Genomic DNA, 24497 nt, shown 5'->3' on the forward strand with positions numbered 1-24497 from the left:
AACTGCTCACCTTATCAACATGCATTAAAACATGACATTTCTGTTTGCTTACTCATCACTAGTATTAGTCATGGCATGTGGTACTTCTTCACTAATTGTTTTTTGTTTTATTTTATACTTTAATGAAATTCCAGTGAACTAACAAAAGTGGTTTGAAAACTCTTCAAGTTTCCAACCAAGAACGTTTACACAGCACCTTATGTTACATGGGTCTGGCCGCTCGAATGTGGTCAGTGAAGAGTGTAAACCAGCCCAATATCCACAGTCTGTGTGTGGCACCCTTGCACTAAACTGATAGATTTGAGATGGATTGAATTGGAGGAATTGATTTGCCCATGGCAACCATTTTCTAGGTTTTGATTAATAGGTACTGAAAAGGTTAGCCAAGTCTTCAACCAAGCACACATACATATACACACACACACACACACACACACACACACACACACACACACACACACACACACACACACACAACACACACACACGCACACAGCTCTCTTGGAGATTAAATGTTATGACGATATAGCTTATAAGCCAACATGCGTTTTGGAAAATAGCAGGAATAGCAGATATAGCAGAAATTAAACCACAACAAATTTGGGAGAAATGGGGAGTCCCGAAGGTCATCCACACTGAAGTTATCAAAAGAATGGGAAGCCAGGGCAAATCAAAGTAATGGCTTCAGACACAATTATTTGTTATGTTCTGTGTGGACATGAGGTGAAACCACAGATAATAGAATCTTAGCTATCTTAGGGGCGAATTTGCTGATGGCAAAAAAGACTGAAGTTTGACTGTGTTCCCTGGCTCATCAGTCCTAAAGCAATTAAATATATCACCCAACACAATCAAACCAACAACAGATCCTGAGCTGCACTGGGAGTTGGCTGATGACGCATCTTGTCCAAGAAACACTTTCCTGTTTTAGCACTTGACATCTCCCACGTTTGCCTTTTGTTTCTTTTTTTTGTATCTGATCAGGTGCCACGGGAGAGAAAATGGGAACTTCTTTCACTGATAACATCTCAGCTGGCAGGGGGTACTGACACCCAATAACAGAAGCTGGGCTTTTTCAATCTGTCTCTGCACCTGAGGCAGCGGTTGCGATGGGAGGATTAAAAAAAGAAAAAAAAGAAAACCAGAGTTTTAAACAGTGTGTCAGCTCTGTGTATCTTAAAGAAGTCTTCGACAGTAAAATATTTTAACCACAGGGTCCCTGGGAACTCCTCACTGTAATACATGGAGTTCTATCACATTGGCTATAGCAACCCACTCTGTTTGTCATTCAGTCTGGTATTATTCTTGTTTCTATCTGGCTTGAACTTAAAAAACATACTAATGTCCTACTAATGACCCTCAGGAATGTCCATGAAAGTAAAGAATCTCTGGGGTTGGTTAAAACAGTTAACCAGTAAAACAGGCTACTATAGATATATTGTTTTAAATAGTAGATAAACAATAATACACGCAAGGTCGTTGATACATATTTTATCCTTGCAGTGCAGTTTAAGGGCGTATTAAGACTGCCAATCACATCCCCATGATTTATTTATGATATGTCATGCCCCCTGCCCTGGAAATGGTTCACTCAGAGCTACAGAATCTTGCTGCAGATTTAATGTCACTAGGAATGCATATGTATTTGCCTTGGTACAGCACAGCTTGTCCTGTATTTTGGTGTGCCGCTTCAGCTCAAACTCAACTGAATTCTACACCCGGCCCATGCAGCAGTGCCCACCTGACTGTTGATGAGCGATGCCATTCACAGCTTTTCCCTTCATGAACATGCCATTACTGCTGGGGTCCATCTGGTGGGCGAGGATGATCTCATTCAGTTTCAGCTGCACGGTATAGCAGTCCTGTGAGGCCTTGGAGATCTGAGGATCACAAGAGTTTAGAGTGTTGTTCCTTTAGGACCGGAACAAAATGGCACACAAGCTTAACATCCTTGGAATATGTGCCAGGTATACTAAGTTCTTCTAATGACTCTTCTATGACCTTGACCTCCATCCATGACCTTGAACGGTAATGCCCATGCAAGAGTATTTCCGTATCTGTAATCACCCAAATTTGGGTTTAAAATATGTAATCTGGTTTGGAATACTATAGGTTCATGTAAAGTTACCTGTGTGGAGAAGTCCTCCAGTTCCTCTGCCTCTCTCTCGGTGGCAGCCTTTAGATTCTTCCTGTCCTTGTGGCCCCTGAAGGTGCTCTGGATTTTTACGGCAGCCTGTTCTTCCTCATGGAGCTCATCCTGCTGTGACACGCATGTGCGGTGCTCTACATGGATATCAGTGATCTCCAGAACCTCTCCCTCAACCTCTTCACATTCTTCTGTATTCTCCTCCTCCTCCTCCATGTTCGTTTCACATCCCTTTTCTTGTTGTGTTTCTCCTCTCTTCTCCTTGAGCTTCTTCCTCTCTCTGTGTCCTCGGAAATTGCTTTGGAGGACAGTGGCTGCCTTTTCTTCGTCAATGTCTGGCTGGCTCGAACAAGGCTGTTCTACATCTGGCTCCTGCCCTGATTCACGCACACATTCAGTCTCTAGTTCTACCTCAAGTTCTGACTCAGTTTTTGGTTCAGAAGCAGGCTGTGTTGGATCTGGCAGGGGTTCCTCAGCTAAAGGCTCTGGTGACGGCTCACACGTCGTCTTCTCCTTTTTATTGGGTATCTTACCTTCTTCCTGCAGCTTCTTGCGCTCCTTGTGGCCCCTGAAGTTGCTCTGGAGAACCGTGGCGGCCCTCTCTTCATCCTCCTCCCCTGTGCCCTCGGCTGCATCTTGCTCCTGCTCAACAATGACCTCCTCACATGCCTCCTGTAACTCTGTGGCTTCGTCCACTGGGGGAGGCTCAGGGAAAGGCTCTTCATGCTCCTCGGGGACACCCTTCCCTTTCTTCGGAATCTTCCCCTCTTTCTCCAGACGCTGCCGTTCCTTGTGCCCTCTGAAGTTACTCTGGAGGACCGTGGCGGCCTTGGCTTCCTGTTCCGGGTCTGGTTCTCCCTCAACTCCTTCCTGGTTCTCCCCTTCGGGTTCAGCTTGCTCGATCTGTTCCTCTTCCTCTTGCATGGCAACAAGCTCTGGTTCATAATCGTCTGTGGAGCAGGGTTCAGGGTTCATGGCCAACTCTTGCCCAGCCAAGGTCTTCCTGCGCTCCTTGTACTTCTTCCTCTCTTTGTGGCCCCTAAAGTTGCTCTGGAGACAGACGGCAGCCTTAGTTTCATCCTCCTCTTCAGTTGTTCCACCGTCGGCCCCTCCAGACCCACAAGCCGGGCCCGATTCTGTAGCCATCGCAGCTTCCTCTGCCAGGATAAGGTCCTCTTCCATGGGGACAGGAGTTTGGGTCGGTGTGATCTCCTCGTCCTCACTGGCCCTTTCCTGCTCCATGGCCTCTCTGGGGATGAACAACAGTAGGTGGATAATGACTGGCACCAATCAACAACATGTTGTGTAGAACGTTCATTTTATAGCATTCTAAACACACTGGCATGATGGTAACTGCTGAAGGGAAAACTGGCCGTTTTGCAGCACTGCTTGGAACTCATGTACCCATTTAAGTCTGGCTTTACCAATTTGTCTGTCTCAGAACTGTCTCACACCAGGCAAACAACGAGGGAGAAAATGAAGCTCTCCTGAGCCAGAAACTCACTTCCTCTTTTTGAAACTCTTCCTCTCTCTGTGGCCCCTGTAGTGAGCTTGGATTTTGGCAGCAGCTTTATTCTTCTCATCCAGTAATGCCTTACACATTTTTCTGGCAAGATACCCTCTGCAGACTAGAAAAGCAGTAGGTTAATGCAACAATATGGTAACACAGATGGGTAAAAAACATTGAATGACCATTATAAAAACTAAAGTTACAAAGGAACCTACTTGCTTGAAACCGAATGATGCAGGCCTCAAACTTGGCTTTGCTTTTGTCGTCTGAAACCTGTTTCCGTACTTTTTGTCCTCTGTAGGCTAAAGTGGGAGGCAGGTATGAGCAGACAGGTGCACATGTTAGAGAGGACACAACACAGAGCACACATTCTTCATGTGAAACAATTAAGAAAAGACAATTAGAGTGATACAGAGACAAGGGCAAAGTTATATTCACTGTAATCATCCGTGGAGTCCTATGATCCTGCCCTCAGTGTAGTCACATGACTAAATCACATGACTAAATCACATGACTCTCAGTCTGGCCAGCTGACTCTCTTGACTCTCTCGACCCCTCACCTGACTGCTCGCTCTCTTGACCCTCTTGACCCCTCACCTGACTGCTGGCTCTCTTGACCCCTCACCTGACTGGTGGCTCTCTTGACCCCTCACCTGACTGCTGGCTCTCTTGACCCTCTTGACCCCTCACCTGACTGCTGGATCTCTCGACCCCTCACCTGACTGCTGGCTCTCTTGACCCTCTCGACTCCTCACCTGACTGCTGGCTCTCTCGACTCCTCACCTGACTGCTGGCTCTCTCGACCCCTCATCTGACTGCTTGCTCTTTCGACCCCTCACCTGACTGCTGGCTCTCTTGACCCTCTCGACCCCTCACCTGACTGCTGGCTCTCTTGACTCTCTCGACCCCTCACCTGACTGGTGGCTCTCTCGACCCCTCACCTGACTGCTGGCCCTTTCGACCCCTCACCTGACTGCTGGCTCTCTCGACCCCTCACCTGACCGCTTGCTCTTTCGACCCCTCACCTGACTGCTGGCTCTCTTGACCCTCTCGACCCCTCACCTGACTGCTGGCTCTCTTGACCCCCTCGACCCCTCACCTGACTGCTGGCTCTCTTGACCCTCATGACCCCTCACCTGACTGCAGGACCATGGCACTCTGATTCCTCTTTTCCAGGATCATCTTGTAGCGTTTGGCGCCCAGCCAGCCCCGCACATAGGCCTGTACCAGCACAATGCGTTCAGTGGTCAGACGCATCATCAGGTTCAGCTGCTCCACATGGTAGTATTTCAAGAACACCTGACAGAGACACACACACACACACACACACACACACAACACACACACAACACACACCATGAGTAAAGAGGGAGCTGGCAGTGCTTAAAGCGTCACTGGAGTGAAGGTGTTATGGGGACGTTGTTGACAGTGAGCTCACCTTTGTTTTACCCAAGACCCAGTTCTCCAACTTGGCTTTCTCCAAAATGGCGGCACAAGTCTCTGGAGTGAGAGGTGGCTCTTCGTTGGCCCGGAAGGCCAGGATGTAGTACCTGAAAAAAATATTCCAAAGAGCATTTCATGCACATATCCAAAAGTCCAACACAACATGGCAGTAATCATTTCAGGGATTAGATGGTCATGCAAATTATCAGCAAATAAATAACAATATAATAAACAAAACAATGCTCATACTGGTGGCGTGCTTTGAAACTGTTGTGTTGTTAGTAGGTTATCATCTGCAGCTTCCCTCACCTCTGGATGAAGTTGGCGAAGGCGATCCGGTGGGAGTAGCCCTGCCGGCGGATCTTGGCCGTCTCCAGGATTCCGGTGTAGCGCAGCTGGATCAGAACTTTCTCCCGATCAAACTTGCTGGCCTGGCGGTCGTTGTTGGGCTTAATGCAGCGCACAAAGTGTGGCTGGCCAGCCACCATCTTGGACAGCAGGTCCATTAAGGAGTACTGGAAATCGACAGCAGTGCAAAGACTGGAACACAGTTGCTACTGACACTAACTATGATGTGTGAACTGGTCTGTGTAACAAGGATTGACCGCAGTCTAGCATTAGATGATGCTTTAAAGGGAGAGTGAAACCATAGTATTTCCCTCAAGTAGTTTCCCTAAGTATTTCGTTCTCTTTAAGTACTTTGCAAATGACATAGGAAGACAAACGCTGGGCAGAGATTGCATCACAGTGTAGCCGTCACCGTGGACAAATCTGTTCTAGATTTGAAAACTGACGCAGATCAATACAATCAATTAGCAGAGTGGAGTAGAACATGGTCCTGCCTGGTTGTAGATAAGACTGAACAGGCCTTGTTTACAGTCAAGCACATCTATCTCTGGAATATCATGGTAAAAGATCCCTCTTACTCTGAAGTACGAGGCCACTGTTTGCGTCCTCATGTTGGTTGTCTCTCTGGGGTGACGAGTAGTATCACCACCTTCCCCCTACACACACAAAAACACACACACACACACGTGCACAGACACACAGACACACAGACACATACACACACACACGTGCACAGACACACACACACACACACACACACACACACACTCAGTAGTCTGAAGGACACATGACATACATAATGGGAATGATATTCTACTAGTCTATTCTAAGGTGGCCTTTTCTGTCATTAGTCTGTGCCACACCAGGGAACAGATGAGAGAGGCTGAGCCTGAGAGAGGCTGAGCCTGGGAGAGTCTTTGTGTTGCAATTAAGAATTTAGTTAGGCTCTTAAAAATAGAGGACGAACCAGAGGAAGAAGAGATAGGTGCTGTTCTTTTTTTTTTTTTTTTTAAAGACGAGGTTCTTTTTTTAAAAGAAAGAGGAACAAGACACATAAAAAACAAATCATAGTGCATATCCTCAATCACCATTTGAAAATGTACGGTGGGCAAGGCAAGCGTGTTTACATTTTCGGGGCTGAGCGTTAATTTCCAACAGCGCGGCTGCAAGAGAGATGCATAGACACAACAGGCATGTAAACGCACACAATGAGCACAGGCAGAGAAATAATGGATAATGACCTCAGGACGAGCGTCAGACTGGCATGCAAAAAGAAGAGAACACTCTGTGAAAACACCACTGCGACTTCCAGCCGGTCAACACGCAAACATTTTCCACAAAAGGTCAAGCCCAATTTAAAGCCCACAGTGCATCTATGAGGTACACTTAATAAAATGCCAACGCCCTCCTGTCACATGCGAGTGAGCTGAATCTCTGGCAATGGAAGACACAGAGGCTTTAAATAGAGCATCACCCAACTAATGAACCACTAAATGAAGGCTGGAGCTTTTTTTCCCCCCCACAATCCTTTGTGTCTATCGTGGCATTGTGTGAAAAAAAAGTCTGAGCCTCACTTGTAACAGAGATCCCCAAGCTATTCTACAGCCTAATAGGGATGCATGACAGAATGAGCCGAGTCATTAGTCCAGTAATGATACATTAGACCTCATCAGAGTTCCTGAAAGACAGACATGCATCTGCCCACCTGGACATAACATAACTGACAGGCAGCCTGCCTTCTCATCTGCACAACTATACAACAGAGACTCATTAACAGTATAAATATATATGCTAATCAGCACTATGGTAAAATGAACCTTGAGATGTTACATATGTTGCATGTAGGTTATTTCATAATTTTTGTATACATATCTGGGCTGATTTAACAACGGTAAAAGAAAGGGAACGTGGGGCACTTTACTGCCCTGTCTCTAGTCTGCCTCTAACCGTAATCAGTGGTGGGGCACTTTAAGGCCCTCTCTCTAGTCTGGCTCTAACCGTAATCAGTGTTGGGGCACTTTAAGGCCCTCTCTCTAGTCTGGCTCTAACCGTAATCAGTGGTGGGGCACTTTAAGGCCATGTCTCTAGTCTGCCTCTAACGGTAATCAATGTTGGGGCACTTTAAGGCCCGGTCTCTAGTCTGCCTCTAACCGTAATCAGTGTTGGGGCACTTTACTGCCCTGTCTCTAGTCTGCCTCTAACGGTAATCAATGTTGGTCTTACTGTGGGCCAGCTGGATTCTTTTGATGCGAATGTTCCGACTGAAAGGGTAACGGCACACTGCAGATGAATGCAAATGTGCCCATCACCATAAAACACAGGAGGCCATTCTTTAGTGCTGGTTCATGGACTGATTGATGGTGACCTATTATCTTTGGTTTAAACTACATTTAAGTTGCTTTCATAAATGGAAAAAAAACTTTACTTTTATTACTGCTTAAAATTAGTTTTGTCATGTCATTTTCTTTGACTCAAGAACTGTAGATAAAGGAGAGTAAGTGGCAATATTCCATTAAAATGTCTTGCCATACTTTTGCACACACTTTTCTGAACCAGCACTAAATGCACTTTACATACTATTCTTTCAGATATCAAAACACAAATGATGATGTTTGATCTGCTACTAATATAAAAGAAATACAGAACTACTAAAAGCCATATGCTCACATCCACAGACAGACACATATATGCGTGTATGGCCACAAAGATCTGATTGGATATGGGGAAAGGGCCAGGGGCTATAGCTATGTAACTTGTGTGTGTGTGTGTGTGTGTGTGTGTGTGTGTGTGTGTGTGTGTGTGGATATGCATGCTTGTATTGGAGTGGCTGAGAGTATGTGAGGTGACTGAATGGACATTGTGCATGTGTATGTGTGTGTGTGTACGTGTATGTTTCTACGGTGAATGGGAAAATTTGGCGAAAACTTGCACAGAGGAAAGAACGCCCTGTTACCTCACTGGCGGAGAAACTGAAAAAAGAAAGCATCCCCATCTTGGAGAGAAGAAAGGAAGAGGAAAGATAGAATGAAGCTTTTAAGATGAGTTAAAGCTGGAAACTGTGCAAGAGACGAACGATCTACAGCTACATCTACAGGGGTAGCTGAAAAAAAGGAGCTAGAGAGTAACAATACCTCTAAACAAAAACAAAAAACTGGCCGAGATGTTTGAGGTCTAGCAGGGGCAACATACCTTGGCGAGGTTGATGGTGCGTTGAGGGGTACGCTGGCTGCGCAGTGTGCCCATTGTCTTGCCCTTGGTGTGTGCCAGGTTACCTGAGACGGAGAAAGAAGTGGTCATCACAGTAGCACATCAAGGGACTCATTGACTGACGTTAATAATGAATCATTCTCTGATTTCGCCAGGTAGAATCAGGTGGCCCAACAGTGGTAAAGCTCTAGAGAGACACAGCTGATTGGGGCTCATTAGGAGCTACAACACAATGGGAACAGAGACAAAATGGTCATTCAGGCACCGATTTGGCATCAGACACACTACGCAGAGGAAGGAGTTAAAAATCATCATGAATCTTGGATGCGTAGCAGGTGAGAAAATAATTAGAAATGGCAGCTGCTGGTGATACTAATCCTCCATAGACAACTTCTCAACACAATGTTGAACATGAACTTGCTCAAAGGGGACGTATACAAGTTAAATCAGACTTCCAAAAGGGCCATTGGTTCACAATGTGCTGGACTATAAGCACAGGTTCAGGACATACAGGGCTTTACTTCACATTAAGTGTACATTATGACTATAAGCACAGGTTCAGTACCTACGGGGCCTTACTTCACATTAAGTGTACATTATGACTATAAGCACAGGTTCAGTACATACAGGGCGTTACTTCACATTAAGTGTACATTATGCCGTTCTGACTGCTCCTACTGTATTCACAACTACTGACGCTGAGAGCTACACACTGTGACACTGTCACGTAGCGTCTGTCAAAGAATAACGTCAATGAGGCGACTCTTTGAGCACTCGAGAGGAGTGTGATGGACTGTGGCGGCAGGATCTAAGGGAGGGCCCATGGACTGTTAACTCGCGTCCCAGAGCTGGGCCTAGCTGCTCCCTTCAGTAACGTCGTGGAGACAGGGAGGAAGATGGAGGCTGTAGAAATCTGCCAGCGATTAGCGTCAGCATTATCGAAGTCTGTTAGTGTGCACAGGGCCGTGGTCGGGAGGGATGTTAAACACACTTAAGGCCACATTAAAAAGTGATTATGCGACTCTGCTTGATGCATGACGTGTGGCACCGCGGTGTTAGTAGGAAGCCGGCACCTGCCGGGGATGGGTACTCACACCGCAAGGGCCAGCTCTTGGCAACACAAGCATGGCCGAATTGCTGAGGGGATGACACTGAAAGAGGGATATGCACTGGTTTGGTGTCTGTCTGAGGGGGGAACTCACAGAAGAGCCTTTGCCACCGTTCCCAAGTGTAATTACCCATTAGAGCAACTGATTTCAGTTTTAAGTAGTGTTCAAATAGTTTCAAACGCTTTCTTAAGGGTGAAAATGACATTGGAGGGATTTATACATCACAGGTCTCCCGTTATGTTCACCGTGTCAGATTTCAAGAATACTCAAAGTAAATTAACAAACATGCTCACAGACTTGTCTTGTTTCAAGCTATATCTTGTAAGACAAAAAAGGTGTCACTTTCTAAAAATATATTCTCAAGTAAGCTAAAGATGTTAGCTCCCTCTGATATCTATCTAAGCGCCTTGAGACAATTGTATTGTTATGGCGCTATATAAATAAAATTGAATTGAATTGAATTGAATTGAATATCCTTCAACACCACAGGAAATATCTCGATAAATAAATCTGGATAGCCACCACACACAAAACCAAGAAAAGCCTCAGGCCTGCCGAAGGTCTTGAAAGGTTACCTGTTTTGGTGAGTGGATGGGTGACCAACCTGCGGATAAGGTCATTTTCGGATGACCTCAGCAGCAAGACGATGTCAGCAGGAAGAGCATCTCTGTTTTTGGCCAGGAAACCACCTGCATTGTAAACCACCTAGCCAAGCCACCATGTATGGGATGGGATGGGAGATTAGAATGACGAACACAGAGAGAAAATTACATTTGTTTACATAAGACATTTATGAGGGAAGAATTATCACATTTTTAACTCCCTCAAGAAAAACTGACAAAGAGTGACTCAATAGCTCTACAAGTACCTTGCCGGCATAGTGGTGGATGCCGAACCCCAGGTCTACTCGCTTTGGTCTCCAGAAGTTCTTGGACTTCAGATTGCCTTCAAACTTTTCTGTATTGATTAACAGATACACATGTCTATGTTTTTATATTGTTTTGACTATAGTCAAAAGATGAAAGACTATTTTCCCTCAGTGTTTGTGCATATGTTCGATTCTGAGTGCATGTCTTGGTATACATGGATGAGGCATGTTTTTGTGTACTAGTACAAACATCAATATCACACCCTGCCATCTGACAATTTTATTACAGACTGCCAACTATCATTACGCAGCTTTAACGACAATAATCACCATAGTGACAAAGCCGTTATGGTGCCCACGCTATTGCTATGGTGACAGACATCTAGTGCCAGTGCTGCTGCTGCTACCTGCTGTTGTAACCGCATTGCTGTGAGCATGTTTATATGACCCAGATATTCACCCCCATCATCTGCACCCTTGATGTTGTTTCAGACTCCCTTACCCACGAGTGTCTGGTCCGTGGCCTGGGGGAAGCGGCTCTCCTCGTCCAATAGGGAAAGCATGCCCATGGGCTTCTGCAGGAACAGGTCCAGCAGCGGCCGGTTGTCCTCATACTCGATGACCCGTGCGTCCACATCCTCGTTCAGGTACTCATCCTGTGACGGGTGACAGGAGAGAGCAAATGGGTTTGTTGAGTGATGCAGCTCTTGTTTAGCGAGATGGTTAACTTCCTGTATTGCTAATGGCTAACGTTTCTATTCTTATTTGAATGTACAAAAACACGAATTGTCCTTGTCAGTTGATTTATTTTGTGCCATTTAGTGTTTAGTGTGTTTCTCACTTCCTGCTAATGTGGCATAAGAAGTATAGCATAGCACAGATGCTAACACAGCTCACAGCCAGAAATGGGGGACAGAGGAAGTGGGAAAACATGCAGGTGCTGCACACTCTCCTCAGTGCAGAGCACTCCCCTCGGCTCTGCAGTCTTTTTCTGCCATTTTAAGACTCTGACTAATGTCAACTGTGGCCAAAGGGATTAATATTCTCCGCCACTCTCAGAACTCTGAACAGCTCACAGCTCACAGCTCACAGCGCTCTCTACTCACAAATCTGAATGAAGTTTAGGTGTTCTAATGGAATACTTTGCTCATTTAATAAAAATTATCTATCAAGCAGATAAACGTTGTAGCTAGAAGTAAAGTTGTGTAGAAGACATTTGAATGAACAAAAACCATAAAGTATTAAGTAAACATACTGCTCAAATGCACACATAAAGGCTGTCTGAATATCTGAGGGATCTGCTCCAGTGCCCCTGCCCAGCTCTCAGGCTTTAGACTCTTTTTTCAATACTCCTGTTCCCAAGCGTGGCGTCCGAATCCCTTCAAAGCGTGGATAACCTGCAGAGCTCAGGACAAGGGATGCAGCCCCCGAAGCTTCCTCCCGCTTCCTGCTGGCCGCTTACCTAACCCGATAACATCAGAGAGTCTGCCTGCAAGGCCGACGCAGTGAGTCATCACCGGCAAACTAAACAACAGATCAAACCCCACTGCCCTCTGCACACAGGCATACAACTGCAGACTGAACTGAAGTATTAATGTCCTCCAGTGCCCTCCAGGTCACCGAACACAGGAACGACCTTATGTTTGTTTTTTGATGTTTGTGGCGGTCATGCCTACATATATGCTGATATCTGGATGGAAAAACACTAACGCTTACATATGTTTACACGTGTGCTGACAGGTGACTCCAAAGGAATAGGAAGGACACACACACACACACACACACACACACACACACACACAGACAGACAGATTCAAGAAATCTAATCTCTAGAGTGGAATGGGACTTGTAGCCTTGGGTAAAGTCAGTGCGGTGTTGCAACGACCTCTTTTTTTCTGGACAGCAGAGTTGCATCTGCGGAAACAGGAGCCTTGGGGGCTCAGAGGCATAACAAAAGGCTCCCAAAAACACTCAGACTCAGGTCACATCAAGCTCAGACGCTCGCTTACCACACTGGACTGCATTTCACCAATAACAAAAACGTATGAAATAAACACCAACCACCAAGAAAAAAAGACTAGTAAACATTACTACGTATCTGCAAATACCATACAGAATGTGACGCTTAATTAAAAGCCAGAGAACAATGAAAAGTGTTTCATACAAAATGAGACGCTTCCAAATTGCAGTAGGAGTTTGTCTTAAAGAGGTCTTGCTGGAGTATTGTTCCCCCGCTGTGGAGGTACAAGCGTCCCGACCTCCCCATTCACCCTCGTTGCGACTGATTTATGGTGGCCTTTTGTGGGGGCCGACTACAGCATTCACTGTACATCATCACATCATTCACTTGCCCAAGGCTATGCCCACACACCCCCAGAGACAGAGGTGAAGAGAGCTGCACCACACTTCCTTGGGCAAATAAAAGGAGCAGAGCATATTTTGCTTTTGTAAGCTGCCTGCTACACGCTCACACACTGGGAGGATAAATGGGCCAGTGTTGTCACCATTTAGATGGAAATAAGGTTAAAGAGAAGTGCGGGGAAGAAGATAAAGACAAAGTGGATGTGAGTGTGTGTGTGTGCGGGGGTGGGATGGTGTACAAAAAACCCACACACTTACAAATGGTCCCCCTGAGCCACTAATGAATTCACACTCTATTCATAATCCAAAGAGGCAGGTCTGTCTCAGGCGGGGGATGGATCGGCGGTGAGTACCTGCTCCCAGGCGAATATGTGCTGATTGAAGTAGAACTGGATCTGCTCGTTGGCAATGTTGATGCAGAGCTGCTCGAAGGAGTTCTTCTTAAAGTTCTCAAAGCCAAAGATGTCCAGGATCCCAATGTTCAGCCCTTTGTCTTCCTCACTGAGGGAGAGAGGGAGAGAGAGAGAGAGAGAGGGAGAGAGGGAGAGAGAGAGGGAGAAAGGGAGAGAGGGAGAGATAGAGGGAGAGAGAGGGAGAGGGAGAAAGGGAGAGAGGGAGAGATAGAGGGAGAGGTTGGGAGGGAGAGAGGGAGAGGGAGAGATAGAGAGAGAGGTTGGGGGAGATTAGAGGAGTAGAGAGTACAGGGAAAAGAGAAACAGAGGAAGATTAATAGGAAGAGAAGACTGAGGAAAGGAAACAATCAAAGGATAGAGGAGAGAAAGAAAGAAAGAGAAGCAAAGTAGAGAGAGAGAGTGTGTGTGTGTGTGTGTGTGAGTGTGCATGAGAAAGGAAGACAAGGCGAGAGACATAAAGACAAAGAGAGAGAGAGAGATAGAAAGAGTGAGAGAGAGCGTGAGCAAGAAAGCAGAAAGCCAGTGAAAACAGCAAACAGAGGGGAAAGACAGATGGAGTCGCTAGAAGGTCGGGCTCATTTGTAATGAGACATTATGATACAATTAGTCTGGCACCCACCCGCACCACTCTGGTGTGAATCTTTATTAGATCCTACAACTGGGCCCTGGAGTTTGGAAGCAAAACTATCCTGAGCGCTCTGTCAGAATAACTCCATTCCTCTCTACACTTAACACACTCACATTATCCTCTTATGTCCCTCTCTACTCCCTCTCTACTCCCTCTCTACTCCCTCTCTACTCCCTCTCTATTCGCTCTCTACACCCTCTCTACTCCCTCTCTACACCCTCTCTACTCCCTCTCTACTCGCCTTTCTACTCCCTTCTCTACACCCTCTCTACTCCCTCTCTACACCCTTTCTACACCTTCAGTGCCTCTTTTCCACTTCATACTTCATCTTTCTGACACCTTTTCACATCCTCGTTTTTCTCTGCTTTTCCTGCCACACCCCTCTCTCTCTCTCTCTCCTCTCTCCATCTCTCACCCCAGCTGACTGTCAGGCCTCAGCAGGGAGTTGATGCGGTTGACGATCCAGCTGAAGAGACGCCCGTACAGTGCCTTGCCCATGGCGTCGCGCACCTCGGCCGCCTTCTCCGGGGTGTTGGACCGCACGATGGTCTCACCGCGCGTCACCACGCAGTGAGACGTCAGGGCCTCCTGCAGCTCGTCTGCGCTGATGCGTAGCAGCGAGGAGGCTGTGGGCAGAACACACACACACACACACACACACACACACACACACACACACACACACACACACACACACACACAGATGTACAAACAAATGTGAACAAATGTCATGCTGTCTTTTGATTAGTACTTTTTGTGAAATTTGACAGTGAGGGATACAAACAGATTGAGACAAAGGTCATGGTAAGGTATAAGTCACGTTTCACACTTGTGTGGGGTTTCTATCAACACACATGCAGACATAAATATTACATACAAACACAGCCACACAAGCACATTACATATAAAGTATAAACACCTAAACACATACTAATTATTCTTAAGCAGTTGACCCAGGCCGCTATTGTCTAAAGGGTTTGTATGTCAAAAAAATCCAAGAGCACAGATATATGCTACTGCACATCGACTAGCATAATTGCTCCTAACATCATAACATCACTCATATGAACTAATGCTCAATGTTTCTTCCTGTAGATCAACTGGTAGAGCAAAGTCATGGGTTTGATACTCAAGGAGCAGACATACTGATGAACATATCTGTGTCAACTGTACTGTAAGTCCACACTAATTGAACAAATGTAATGCAAATGTAGCTCAAATATGCTATTTAGTCCTGTAGTGTTTTTTTTTTTTGTCACAACCATTTAATACAATGCATGATTGTTTTTTATGGCAGATTTTCTTTCCAGTTTGTGCTCCAAAGGATCATGCAGTGCATGTTTTATGTACAGGAAACAATGACCCGGACATCTAACATACCTATGCAGACATGACAATCTGCTTTCACATCTACCACACCTATGCAGACATGACAATCTGCCTGCTGCGCTGACAGTTTTATACAACGCCTGTCCTCACGCTCAGGTTATGCAACACAGTGAACAAGTCTAGGTCACTGGTTGTGAGGTGTGAGGAGGCAGTGGATGCTGCCTCAGACCTTATAAGCACCCGGTACACGCTGGCAGAGGCAGGGGGCGGACACACTCACTGTTCTCCAGCACAGAGGCAGGGGGGGGAAGACACTCACTGTTCTCCAGCACAGAGGCAGGGGGGGAAGACACTCACTGTTCTCCAGCACAGCCGTGTTAGAGATGTTGCTCTTGTCAGTCTGGTGCTCCGAGGCCACAGAGGCAAACTCAATGTCACCTGCGTTCAAGATGGCTGCCAGGGTGCTGTACACGCTGCCTAGCTCCTGTGAGTCAGGAGAGAGAGAGAGAGACAGAGAGAGAGAAAGAAAGAAAGAAACACATTATACACATGCAGCATAAATACAAGGACATGAAAGAAAAAGAATGTGAATGTCCACTGCTGACATACTGGCATTATGGGACGTATGCTGATTTGATCTGAGAGCCACAGAAATGATTGTGTCACTTGCTGTCAGCTCAGCTGGGTCTGCGCACGATTTCTAAATGTTACAGTGCGGCCAAACACCACTGACATGTCTCTATAACTGTCTCTCTGATTACATGTGCTGACTATAACCTGCCACATCCCATAAAGTCATGGGTGGCGTACTCAGGTCCCTCGAAAAGCCTGCACTGTTTCTCACACACCGCCCTCCCAACAGGCATCAGGTCAGACAGCAGGATTGCAAAAAATGCCCCAATCACGTTCATCCTCACTTGATTGCATCGGTCAAAATGGCAGTCAATTTCACCGACCAGCCAGTGTTGATGATGATGAGAAAGATGATGATGATGATTATTTCACAATAACAGTGGCAGCAGTGGTGGGATATTATATGGTGGTGAAGATCACAAACAGCCCATTACTGACCACACCCGACCTGATAGGAGCTGTTGGCACCTTGACCGGAGGAGATGCTCCATTGTTGGCAGCCATCTTAAGATGACCCACTAAGCTGATCAGAGCTGCGTATTCAGCCAACAGCTCTGGCGGCGAGTCAGCACTAAGCGTGAGTCGCACACTTGTGGCTGGGAGTCCCATGTTCTGCCTACTGGCCATGAAGGAACCCCACTGCTTCTGCAGGCCTGAGTGGCCTTAACCCTTACTTCCTGATGAAGGAACCCCACTGCTTCTGCAGGCCTGAGTGGCCTTAACCCTTACTTCCTGGTCGGTGCACTCAGTCTTTTGCTATCCACTGATCAGTGAAAGTTGTTTTTGTAATTGCTTGGCTGCTGTCTCTCCCTTTAGCAAAAACACATGCGACCTGATGTGCTGTGAAATAAGAGTATAAGTGTGTATATTTTGTGTGTGTGTGTGTGTGTGTGTGTGTGTGCATGTGTGCATATGTGAGCATGTTTTTGAACAGTAAGAACTGTATTCCCACAGACAATAAGCCTTTATCTACTTCACAGGAACCTCACTCTGTCAAAGGGAAGGACACCTGGCTTTTATGTCATGTCCAAAGGTCAGGCCAGACAGCAGATGCAGCTGTGGGACTGGTGGGTTTGTCTTTGTCTTTTTTAATAAGTAATTAAGTCTTTAAGTCGCTGTACCTCCAGGGTGAATCCGATTACTTTGAAGCACTGTTCCACAGCCTCAAACTGCTCCTTGTAGAAGACGCTGGTCATGATGTCAGGTACCAATTTAATGTGCTCGCTGTGAAGGTATCTGGAGGACAAGAAAAAAGGACAAAAGAGAAAAAAAAGGAGAAGAAACAGAGGGTGGTTTAAAATGCAGTGAAACCACAGAGGCAATTACAGTGTGTCTGGGAGGGTGAATATAACCCACTTGGGAGTCTTGCTTTCAGAAAGCTTGTAGTGGGCAAGCTTCTTCCTCTCCGCCAGCCCAGCATAGATGTAGTAGAAAATGTGGAAATTCCTCTCACCACTGTGTGAGACCAAAAAAAAACATTCTTTAATGTTTACACAATGGACAGGAATTGATTAGTTAAGAGATTGCTATGCCAAACAAAAAAAACAGTTGTTCCTATGCTTTTTGCCAGAAACATGGTTTTAATTTTATGTTAGCAACCCAACTGATATCACAAATTCATATTTCCTTCAGTAATGAACTGCTTCATTTATGTTGCTTTTTTAGGAACAGCACTTCGGTCTGATAGGCGTTAACTCTAATTTCAGACTTGAATTCCATAATGCTTATAAATGGCATTATTTTTTGTAAAGCAAACGCCTGCACTGATTTGCAGATTTTCCCCTGTTTCAGCACTATCCCCGAGGCTACAGAGCTCTGATAATCATCTGGACACACTCCGTTGTCTGACTTTAATGCAGTCATTTTAACTCTCCAGAAAGGTCAATGTCCTTTGGGCTGCGGAGTGATTAAACCTGAATAAAATGCAGAAGGCTTCTTCTCTTTAATCAGCTCCAGATTTCTCACTGGAGACCAAAACAGTGCTCAGCTCTTAGGTGTGTGCGCGCGTGTGTGTGTGTGCGTGCGTGTGTGTGTGTGTGTGTGTGTGTGTGCGTGTGCGTGTGCGTGTGTGTGTGTGTGTGTGTTTGTGTCCCTGTGCGAGGGGTGACCTTCTGTGTGAGAATCTTTGATCAAAGACAGGAGCCTTATCTCATCCCCCTTGACCCACATTGCTTCCCCTCCCTTCCCCACAATGAGAGGCCATGAGAGGTGCTGGATTAACTTCAGCCAGGGTGGTAAATGCCAGAAGCCCCCCGGGAGGGAACAGAGACAACACAGTCTTGAGCTCAAATGTTTATTGTCTCTGATCTGTGGCTACGCTAAGCACAGGAATTAATATGAGATCCCTGGGGATGTGTTTGAGGATCATGCCCCATTTCCTCATGGGTATACTTGCCCTCGCTAGCTTTGCTAAGCTAACACTAATGCTAAGCTAACACCCATTGCTGAAAGGGTATATATATTACATCTATACATGTCTTACAAAGCCTGATGAATGACGCGAGATTTCTCCAGTAGATACTCGGAGATCTGAGCCCCCACCACCGTTCCACCACAGGTAAACTTCATCTCCAGGTACTTCCCGAAGCGGCTGGAGTTGTCGTTGATAACGGTGCAGGCGTTGCCGAAGGCCTCCACAAGATTATTTACCAAAAGGATCTTTTCCTGCAGCGTGCGGTTATTGGCCTGGAACATAACCAAATAATTTGTATGGCACTGGAAATAATGAACTGAATTTAATAATATAGCAAGCACATGGTACTGATTACAGATAGGTTAGAGATACAAAGCACTGGATGATTACAATTCAGCACATACACACAAGCGTATTATTCAAGGTTTAATGAGTTTATCATGAAAGACATTTTCCATTCCTTTAAATCACACAACCCAATGAAATCACAAATGAAGAGAAAGGCGCCCTTCAAATGCTAATTTCTCATTACTTTACAAAATGGCCACTGTCACTTGAAATGGCTCCGTCTGAATCTCCTAACCCAACACATTGTCATAATCAGAGATGGGAGACAAGGCCTAGACTGATCTGTCAATGGGAATGACTTTCCTGTCAGCCTGACAGAAAGGTTAAATGAGAAAAAAAATGGTCGGGGAGTCCACTCTGGAGTCTCTTTTGATTCTATCACACGCCAAAAAAAAAGAAACACAGCACTTTTGACACAAACTGGCAATTGACAGGGGTTTGACAGGATAGCAGAGATATGGCCGGAGGCAGTATTACCTTGCCCAGCACCGTCAGCTGCTGCACCAGCAGGTGGGCACTCTCCGTCTTCCCAGCACCACTCTCTCCACTAATCACTATGCACTGCAACACATAAGCCATAGAGGAGAGAGAGTTATGCAATACAGCTGTTGAACACGGAAGAACACAAACAACATGCATTTAGACTGGTATGGTCTCACACTGAAACACTCATTGACATGACTGACATGAATATGCATATTGCTACATTAACATGCTGGAAGTATGCAAAGTAATTGAAAGTACAAATGTGCTGCTATGCTGTGTGATGAATATAGCAGGAATTGACACCACAAAACACATTTTCAAAGGCAGGATTTACCTGGTCGGAGTTGTATGAAACCATGGATTGGTAAGCGATGTCTGCCACAGCAAATATGTGCGGGGGTTTGCGCTGCGCTTGGCTCCTATGTACATCTTTGTGTGCTGTCACAGAGGAGGCAGACCACACACACACACACACACACACACACACACACACACACACACACACACACACACACACACACACACACACCTCTTGTTCATCTTTGTGTGCTGTCACAGAGGAGGCAGACCATGGGCGGAGGGAACGTTAATCACACTAGATGTATTCTTATTCGTAACGTTGCTACACCTGAGCTCTAAGATATAGATAGGCTACTAACATACACTTTCAAGGACAGCCATGGTCTCTCCCTCTCTCCCATACACACACACACACCTCTGATGTGTAGATATCCATGTCACGAAAGGGATTGACTGCGATGAGGATGTCACCCACGTAGGTATAGATCTGCTCAGCAGCATACCGTACCTGCAGCTGCTCCGTTACAGAATTCTGTTCACAAACAATAACATCATTACACACCCACACAACCCACACAACAGACCACTTTGCCATAAAACTACTTTACAATCTATGGATGCCAATGTTCATTTGAGTATTATGTACGTATATCCAAAAATATATAATGATCTAAATATGAGTAGATGTGATTCCACTACACTGTCTCCTTCTGAGTCTATAAAATGTCTATTTGTACAACAGTTCAGATAGAGCAGATATTCACTGAATAACTGGCAGAAAGCCAGCAATGAGAAAAGCTACTGTATGTTGGCTCCTTTTTTTCAGAAGACTTCATCATGCATCTCCCTCTGTCTGAAAACCGACATGACATATTCCACTGTTTATAACCACACACAAGCAAGCACACACACACACACAGAAGCACAGACACACACACACACACACACACGCACACGCACACGCACACGCACACACACATAACACAAACACTTTCCATCCTCATCCATCACTCCAGGGACACTGAAATCAAGCACACAAACAAACACTAGGCTGATGTACATTCAGAACTACTTCTGCAGGTAGCAGCGGGTGATTTGTATCTCATGTATCGGATAACTGAGGCTCCACACAACCTGGATGAATCCCCCGCAATGTGTTGCACACACAAACACTGCCAGAGTGACACACACACACACACACACACACACACACACACACACACACACACACACACACACACACACACACACACACACACACAAACGCTGCCAGAGTGATCCAAAATACCCATTTATATTCCCCCAAAATATGGAGGTTGTCAGTTCTCAGTGGAAATAGAGTACCTTCTGCAGTTATAGAATTCACACAGACTCGGATATATGGAACAGCAAGAACAATGTGCTATCTGAGAAAGACCCATGTTTTCATGAAATTCACATTATCCACATATATATAATTAGCAGCACCATGAAAGAGATTTGTGAGGCTGTTGTCAACGCATGGAACTAAATACAGCATCTAGTCCCCCTAATGCCCTGGAAATCCACGGCTATGTATAGATGACGCGTCGGTGGGCCTGCTGGGATCGCCCAGGTCGCCTTCAATCCCACAATCCTTTACCTCATCCAGCACCTCCATAGTGGCCAAATCGTCCACGGAGCCGTGCGCCTCATTGTTGCACTTTGCGCAGCTGTTTTTCTTGGTGTGGATTCGCTCATGCCTGAAACACAGAGAGCGGGAATGACACTCATTCTGAAATGAGAGAAGAGGTGAATGTGTTTTGCCTGCATTTTTTTTTCATTGTTATATTAAGGACAATCAAAACACGAGAATATCAACGGGTTTGAGGGGTGAAGGGTGAAAAATCAATTTGGACAGACAAAACGAAGACACCCTACACACTAACTTTATGTGCACATTGCAATTAGTTTTTGATATTGATATTGCAATATCAACATTGCAATTAAAATAGGAGTGCAGAATGAAAGTGTGTGTGTCTTCGTATTTTCAGTCTAATTACATTAACCGAGGGGAAAGATGAGCCTCTACACAGGGGATGACATGGCATTTCTGAAAGGGATTCCCAGGATGTAGTTAACAGAAACAGTATTTAACTGCTGCTAAAATGTTATCATTATTAGTCATGTGAAGAATTTGCCTACATTCTAGAAGAGATTTTCTCATTTTCTCTGTCAATCACATGTACAGAATTTCACCTCCTGTCCTTATTGAGTTCAGTGGCTCTGAACAGGGAAGGCCCGGGTCAGGTGGCATCATGGCCCGGCACATGAAAAGGTGTGTTTTGTTTACAGAGAGGTCAATATATTTCCCATCGGGCCGCAGAGTAGTGGTCGAACACATTCACGCCAGGGTCAGGGTGTTTATTCTGCCCTGCCCTGGCCTGCCCTGCTGAACTAGGGAAGGAACACAGAACGTTCTGGAACTTTTGTTGTCCCTTGAGTGTGATGAGGCCACTCAAAAGGCTCACTCTCAGTCAGTCTTCACTGATTCACTTGTGGAAAAGGAGGTGTATCTAACAGTACAGTACAGGAGTTGAGATGTCACTATTATTACATGATGTTTAGAGAATAATTCAGAGCTGGGCATGTTAATATGAAAGCAGTCAAGCAAAAGGCTCAAAAAACAGCGATCTTTCATTAACGTTGCTGTTTGTCAACACAAACGGTTTGATATATGTGACACCCGTGTCACTTATCAACAGCGAGCTGAGTGAGTGTTGTAGTGTGTAGAGTGTTGTAATCAATTATTAACGCAACACTACGCAACAATGTGGCACTTTTTGACGTATCTTTTTGCTTTTGGCAATATCTTCAAATTATTTGGAACACCCTGCGAATATGTAAGAAAGCCTTCACAGCATGACATAGCCAACATTATGGCCAAAACATGCCAGTTCGAATGTAAGCAAGCTTTTGTCAGTGCCCACTGAGCTGTTGGTGGTGTTTGCAAGGTTTATTCCTATTTTTGTAGGGTAGGTAGCTCGCTAGTTTTAGACCAAAACTCCATAATGCTGCTTTAATCACTGAAGAACACATTAGTAAACTGTCTTTATGTGTCTGACAAACACATAAAACACATGTCCCTAAGAATACACAAAATACAAATGTTGAAGACAGCACAGGAGCATGGAAATGGTTCTATGTTCATTCAAGTACTGCAATCAGTGGATTGGCTGAAGACACTGGGTCCGGGGTGGGGCTACATCTATGTTTAGGGATCTGATTGGTGGAAGTAAGTAGACCTCTAATATTCTAGTGGTTCTTGTTGCAGTCAATATCCCATACCTGTCGTTACCCTCTGCATCTTTGTCTGGCTTTCCGTGTTGGCTTAAATGACAAAAATCAGGTTAATTTTTTACAGGCACAGGAGGATATCGATATACCTCTGCAGGTGTGTATGTGTGAGTGTGTGTGTGTGTGTGGGGGTCTGTGTGTCTGTGTGTCTGTCTGGCTGTCTGCCTCATAGTTTACACAATGAAAAGGAAAAAGAAAAAAAGAAGCACCCATTCCACAATAATCTACAGTCAGAAGCACAGCAGACACAATAACACAATCTCAGAGAGGATGTGATAATATAAGCAGCAGACTAGTGGACATAAGAACACAATCTCTCAGAGGATGTGATGATATAAGCAGCACAGTTTCGTCATCAGTGATATAAAGTAGCTCATGGACAGCTCATGAGAATAAGCCTCTCTGTGGGGATGACATGTAATTCCTCTCACTGAGGGTTAGTGTGTTAAATATCAGTGTCCTCACAAGTACGTCCTCTTAGGGTAGCAGAGACTCGGTGTATCAGACTTAAGAGTGCCCCTGACTCTTTGCAAAGGAGATCAGTTAGGCCACTTCAGCAGGGTCCGCTCACTGTAAGCCAATGGAGTACAGGTAGGCCACTGCAGCCGTGTCCACTCACTGTAAGCCAGTGGTTCTCAGCGCACTCAATATCCCTTCTTACTCTTTTCCCCTTTCTTCCTATCTGTCTCCCTTGCTCTACCTGGTCTTCTCGATGTTGCCCATCTGTTGGTTTAGGTCGATGAGCTCCATCAGCTGTTTCTGGATGACCTTCTCCCGTCCGACGGCTTGCCTGATGAAGGCATGCTGCAGGAGGTCGGTCACGTTGGGGCGCAGCTCAAAGTCTTTGATCAGACACCTGCACGGGAGAGAGAGGAGCACGTTTGGGAATTAGCACAGGATGCGGTGTCACGCGTTTACATGTTAAAAAGGGTAACACACTGAGGCATGAGCTTTCATCACAGGTTGAGTTCTGTTCTACCTGTTCTGGTACAGTGGACAAACGAAGGCCTGCATTTAATGATATAGTACGGTACCACCACCAGGGCGGCATGATATAGACCTAGACAGAGGTTATAGTTCTAGAACCAAAACTATGAGGAGCCACTTGCCTGAGCTGGAGATGCCACATGGCTGGTTCCCATAGTAACCGAAACCCTCCAATGACTGAGCACACTTAGGTGCTAAACCTTTAAAGTGTGATGTCCTGTCTAGTGCTAGTTTACTGCACTTGAAAGACCAATGAAGTCAGGGGATTCAGAGAGGTGTTTTCTATACATAAACAGGGATCTCTAATCTATTCAGTCTAGTATATGGTGTAACGGTGTAATGGCCGCAATTATCGTAATTTCGGAGGCTTTGTATGCTGGCCACTGTACTGATTGAATGCTTAATGGGCCCAATTATCTGACTCAATTATCTGTCTGGACAAATGCCATGTGCGCGCTTATGATTATAAACCCTCCCTTTGGGAACACGTGTGCGTGTGTGTGTGCGTGTGCGTGTGTGTGTGTGTGTGTGCGTGTAGGCTTGCTCACACCTATATATCATTTGCCTACCCAATACCTACCTTTAGGATATCACACATCACAACATATACAAAGAGCATCTCATACCCATATACACCCTTGACTCTTTCACTC

At 45.5% G+C, this 24497-nt stretch overlaps 1 protein-coding gene across 1 annotated transcript in view; it reads right to left on the reverse strand.

The window, feature by feature from the left end:
- Nucleotides 1-24497, reverse strand: part of LOC122130692 (myosin-IIIa-like) — a 36326-nt gene that overhangs the window by 5687 nt on the left and 6142 nt on the right. Inside the window, 27 exon segments of the mRNA XM_042705420.1 lie at nt 1742-1880; nt 2129-3395; nt 3651-3774; nt 3872-3958; nt 4793-4955; nt 5095-5206; nt 5409-5614; nt 6026-6103; nt 6689-6706; nt 8401-8439; nt 8637-8719; nt 10339-10468; nt 10632-10720; nt 11134-11287; nt 13346-13493; nt 14449-14659; nt 15720-15846; nt 17117-17231; nt 17352-17450; nt 18478-18680; nt 19234-19317; nt 19577-19647; nt 19650-19680; nt 19958-20074; nt 21164-21263; nt 22849-22890; nt 23558-23713. Of these exon segments, the coding sequence (XP_042561354.1) occupies nt 1742-1880; nt 2129-3395; nt 3651-3774; nt 3872-3958; nt 4793-4955; nt 5095-5206; nt 5409-5614; nt 6026-6103; nt 6689-6706; nt 8401-8439; nt 8637-8719; nt 10339-10468; nt 10632-10720; nt 11134-11287; nt 13346-13493; nt 14449-14659; nt 15720-15846; nt 17117-17231; nt 17352-17450; nt 18478-18680; nt 19234-19317; nt 19577-19647; nt 19650-19680; nt 19958-20074; nt 21164-21263; nt 22849-22890; nt 23558-23713 (4193 nt within the window).

The sequence above is a fragment of the Clupea harengus genome, unplaced genomic scaffold (genome assembly GCF_900700415.2).
Source record: "Clupea harengus unplaced genomic scaffold, Ch_v2.0.2, whole genome shotgun sequence".
Lineage (NCBI taxonomy): Eukaryota > Metazoa > Chordata > Actinopteri > Clupeiformes > Clupeidae > Clupea > Clupea harengus.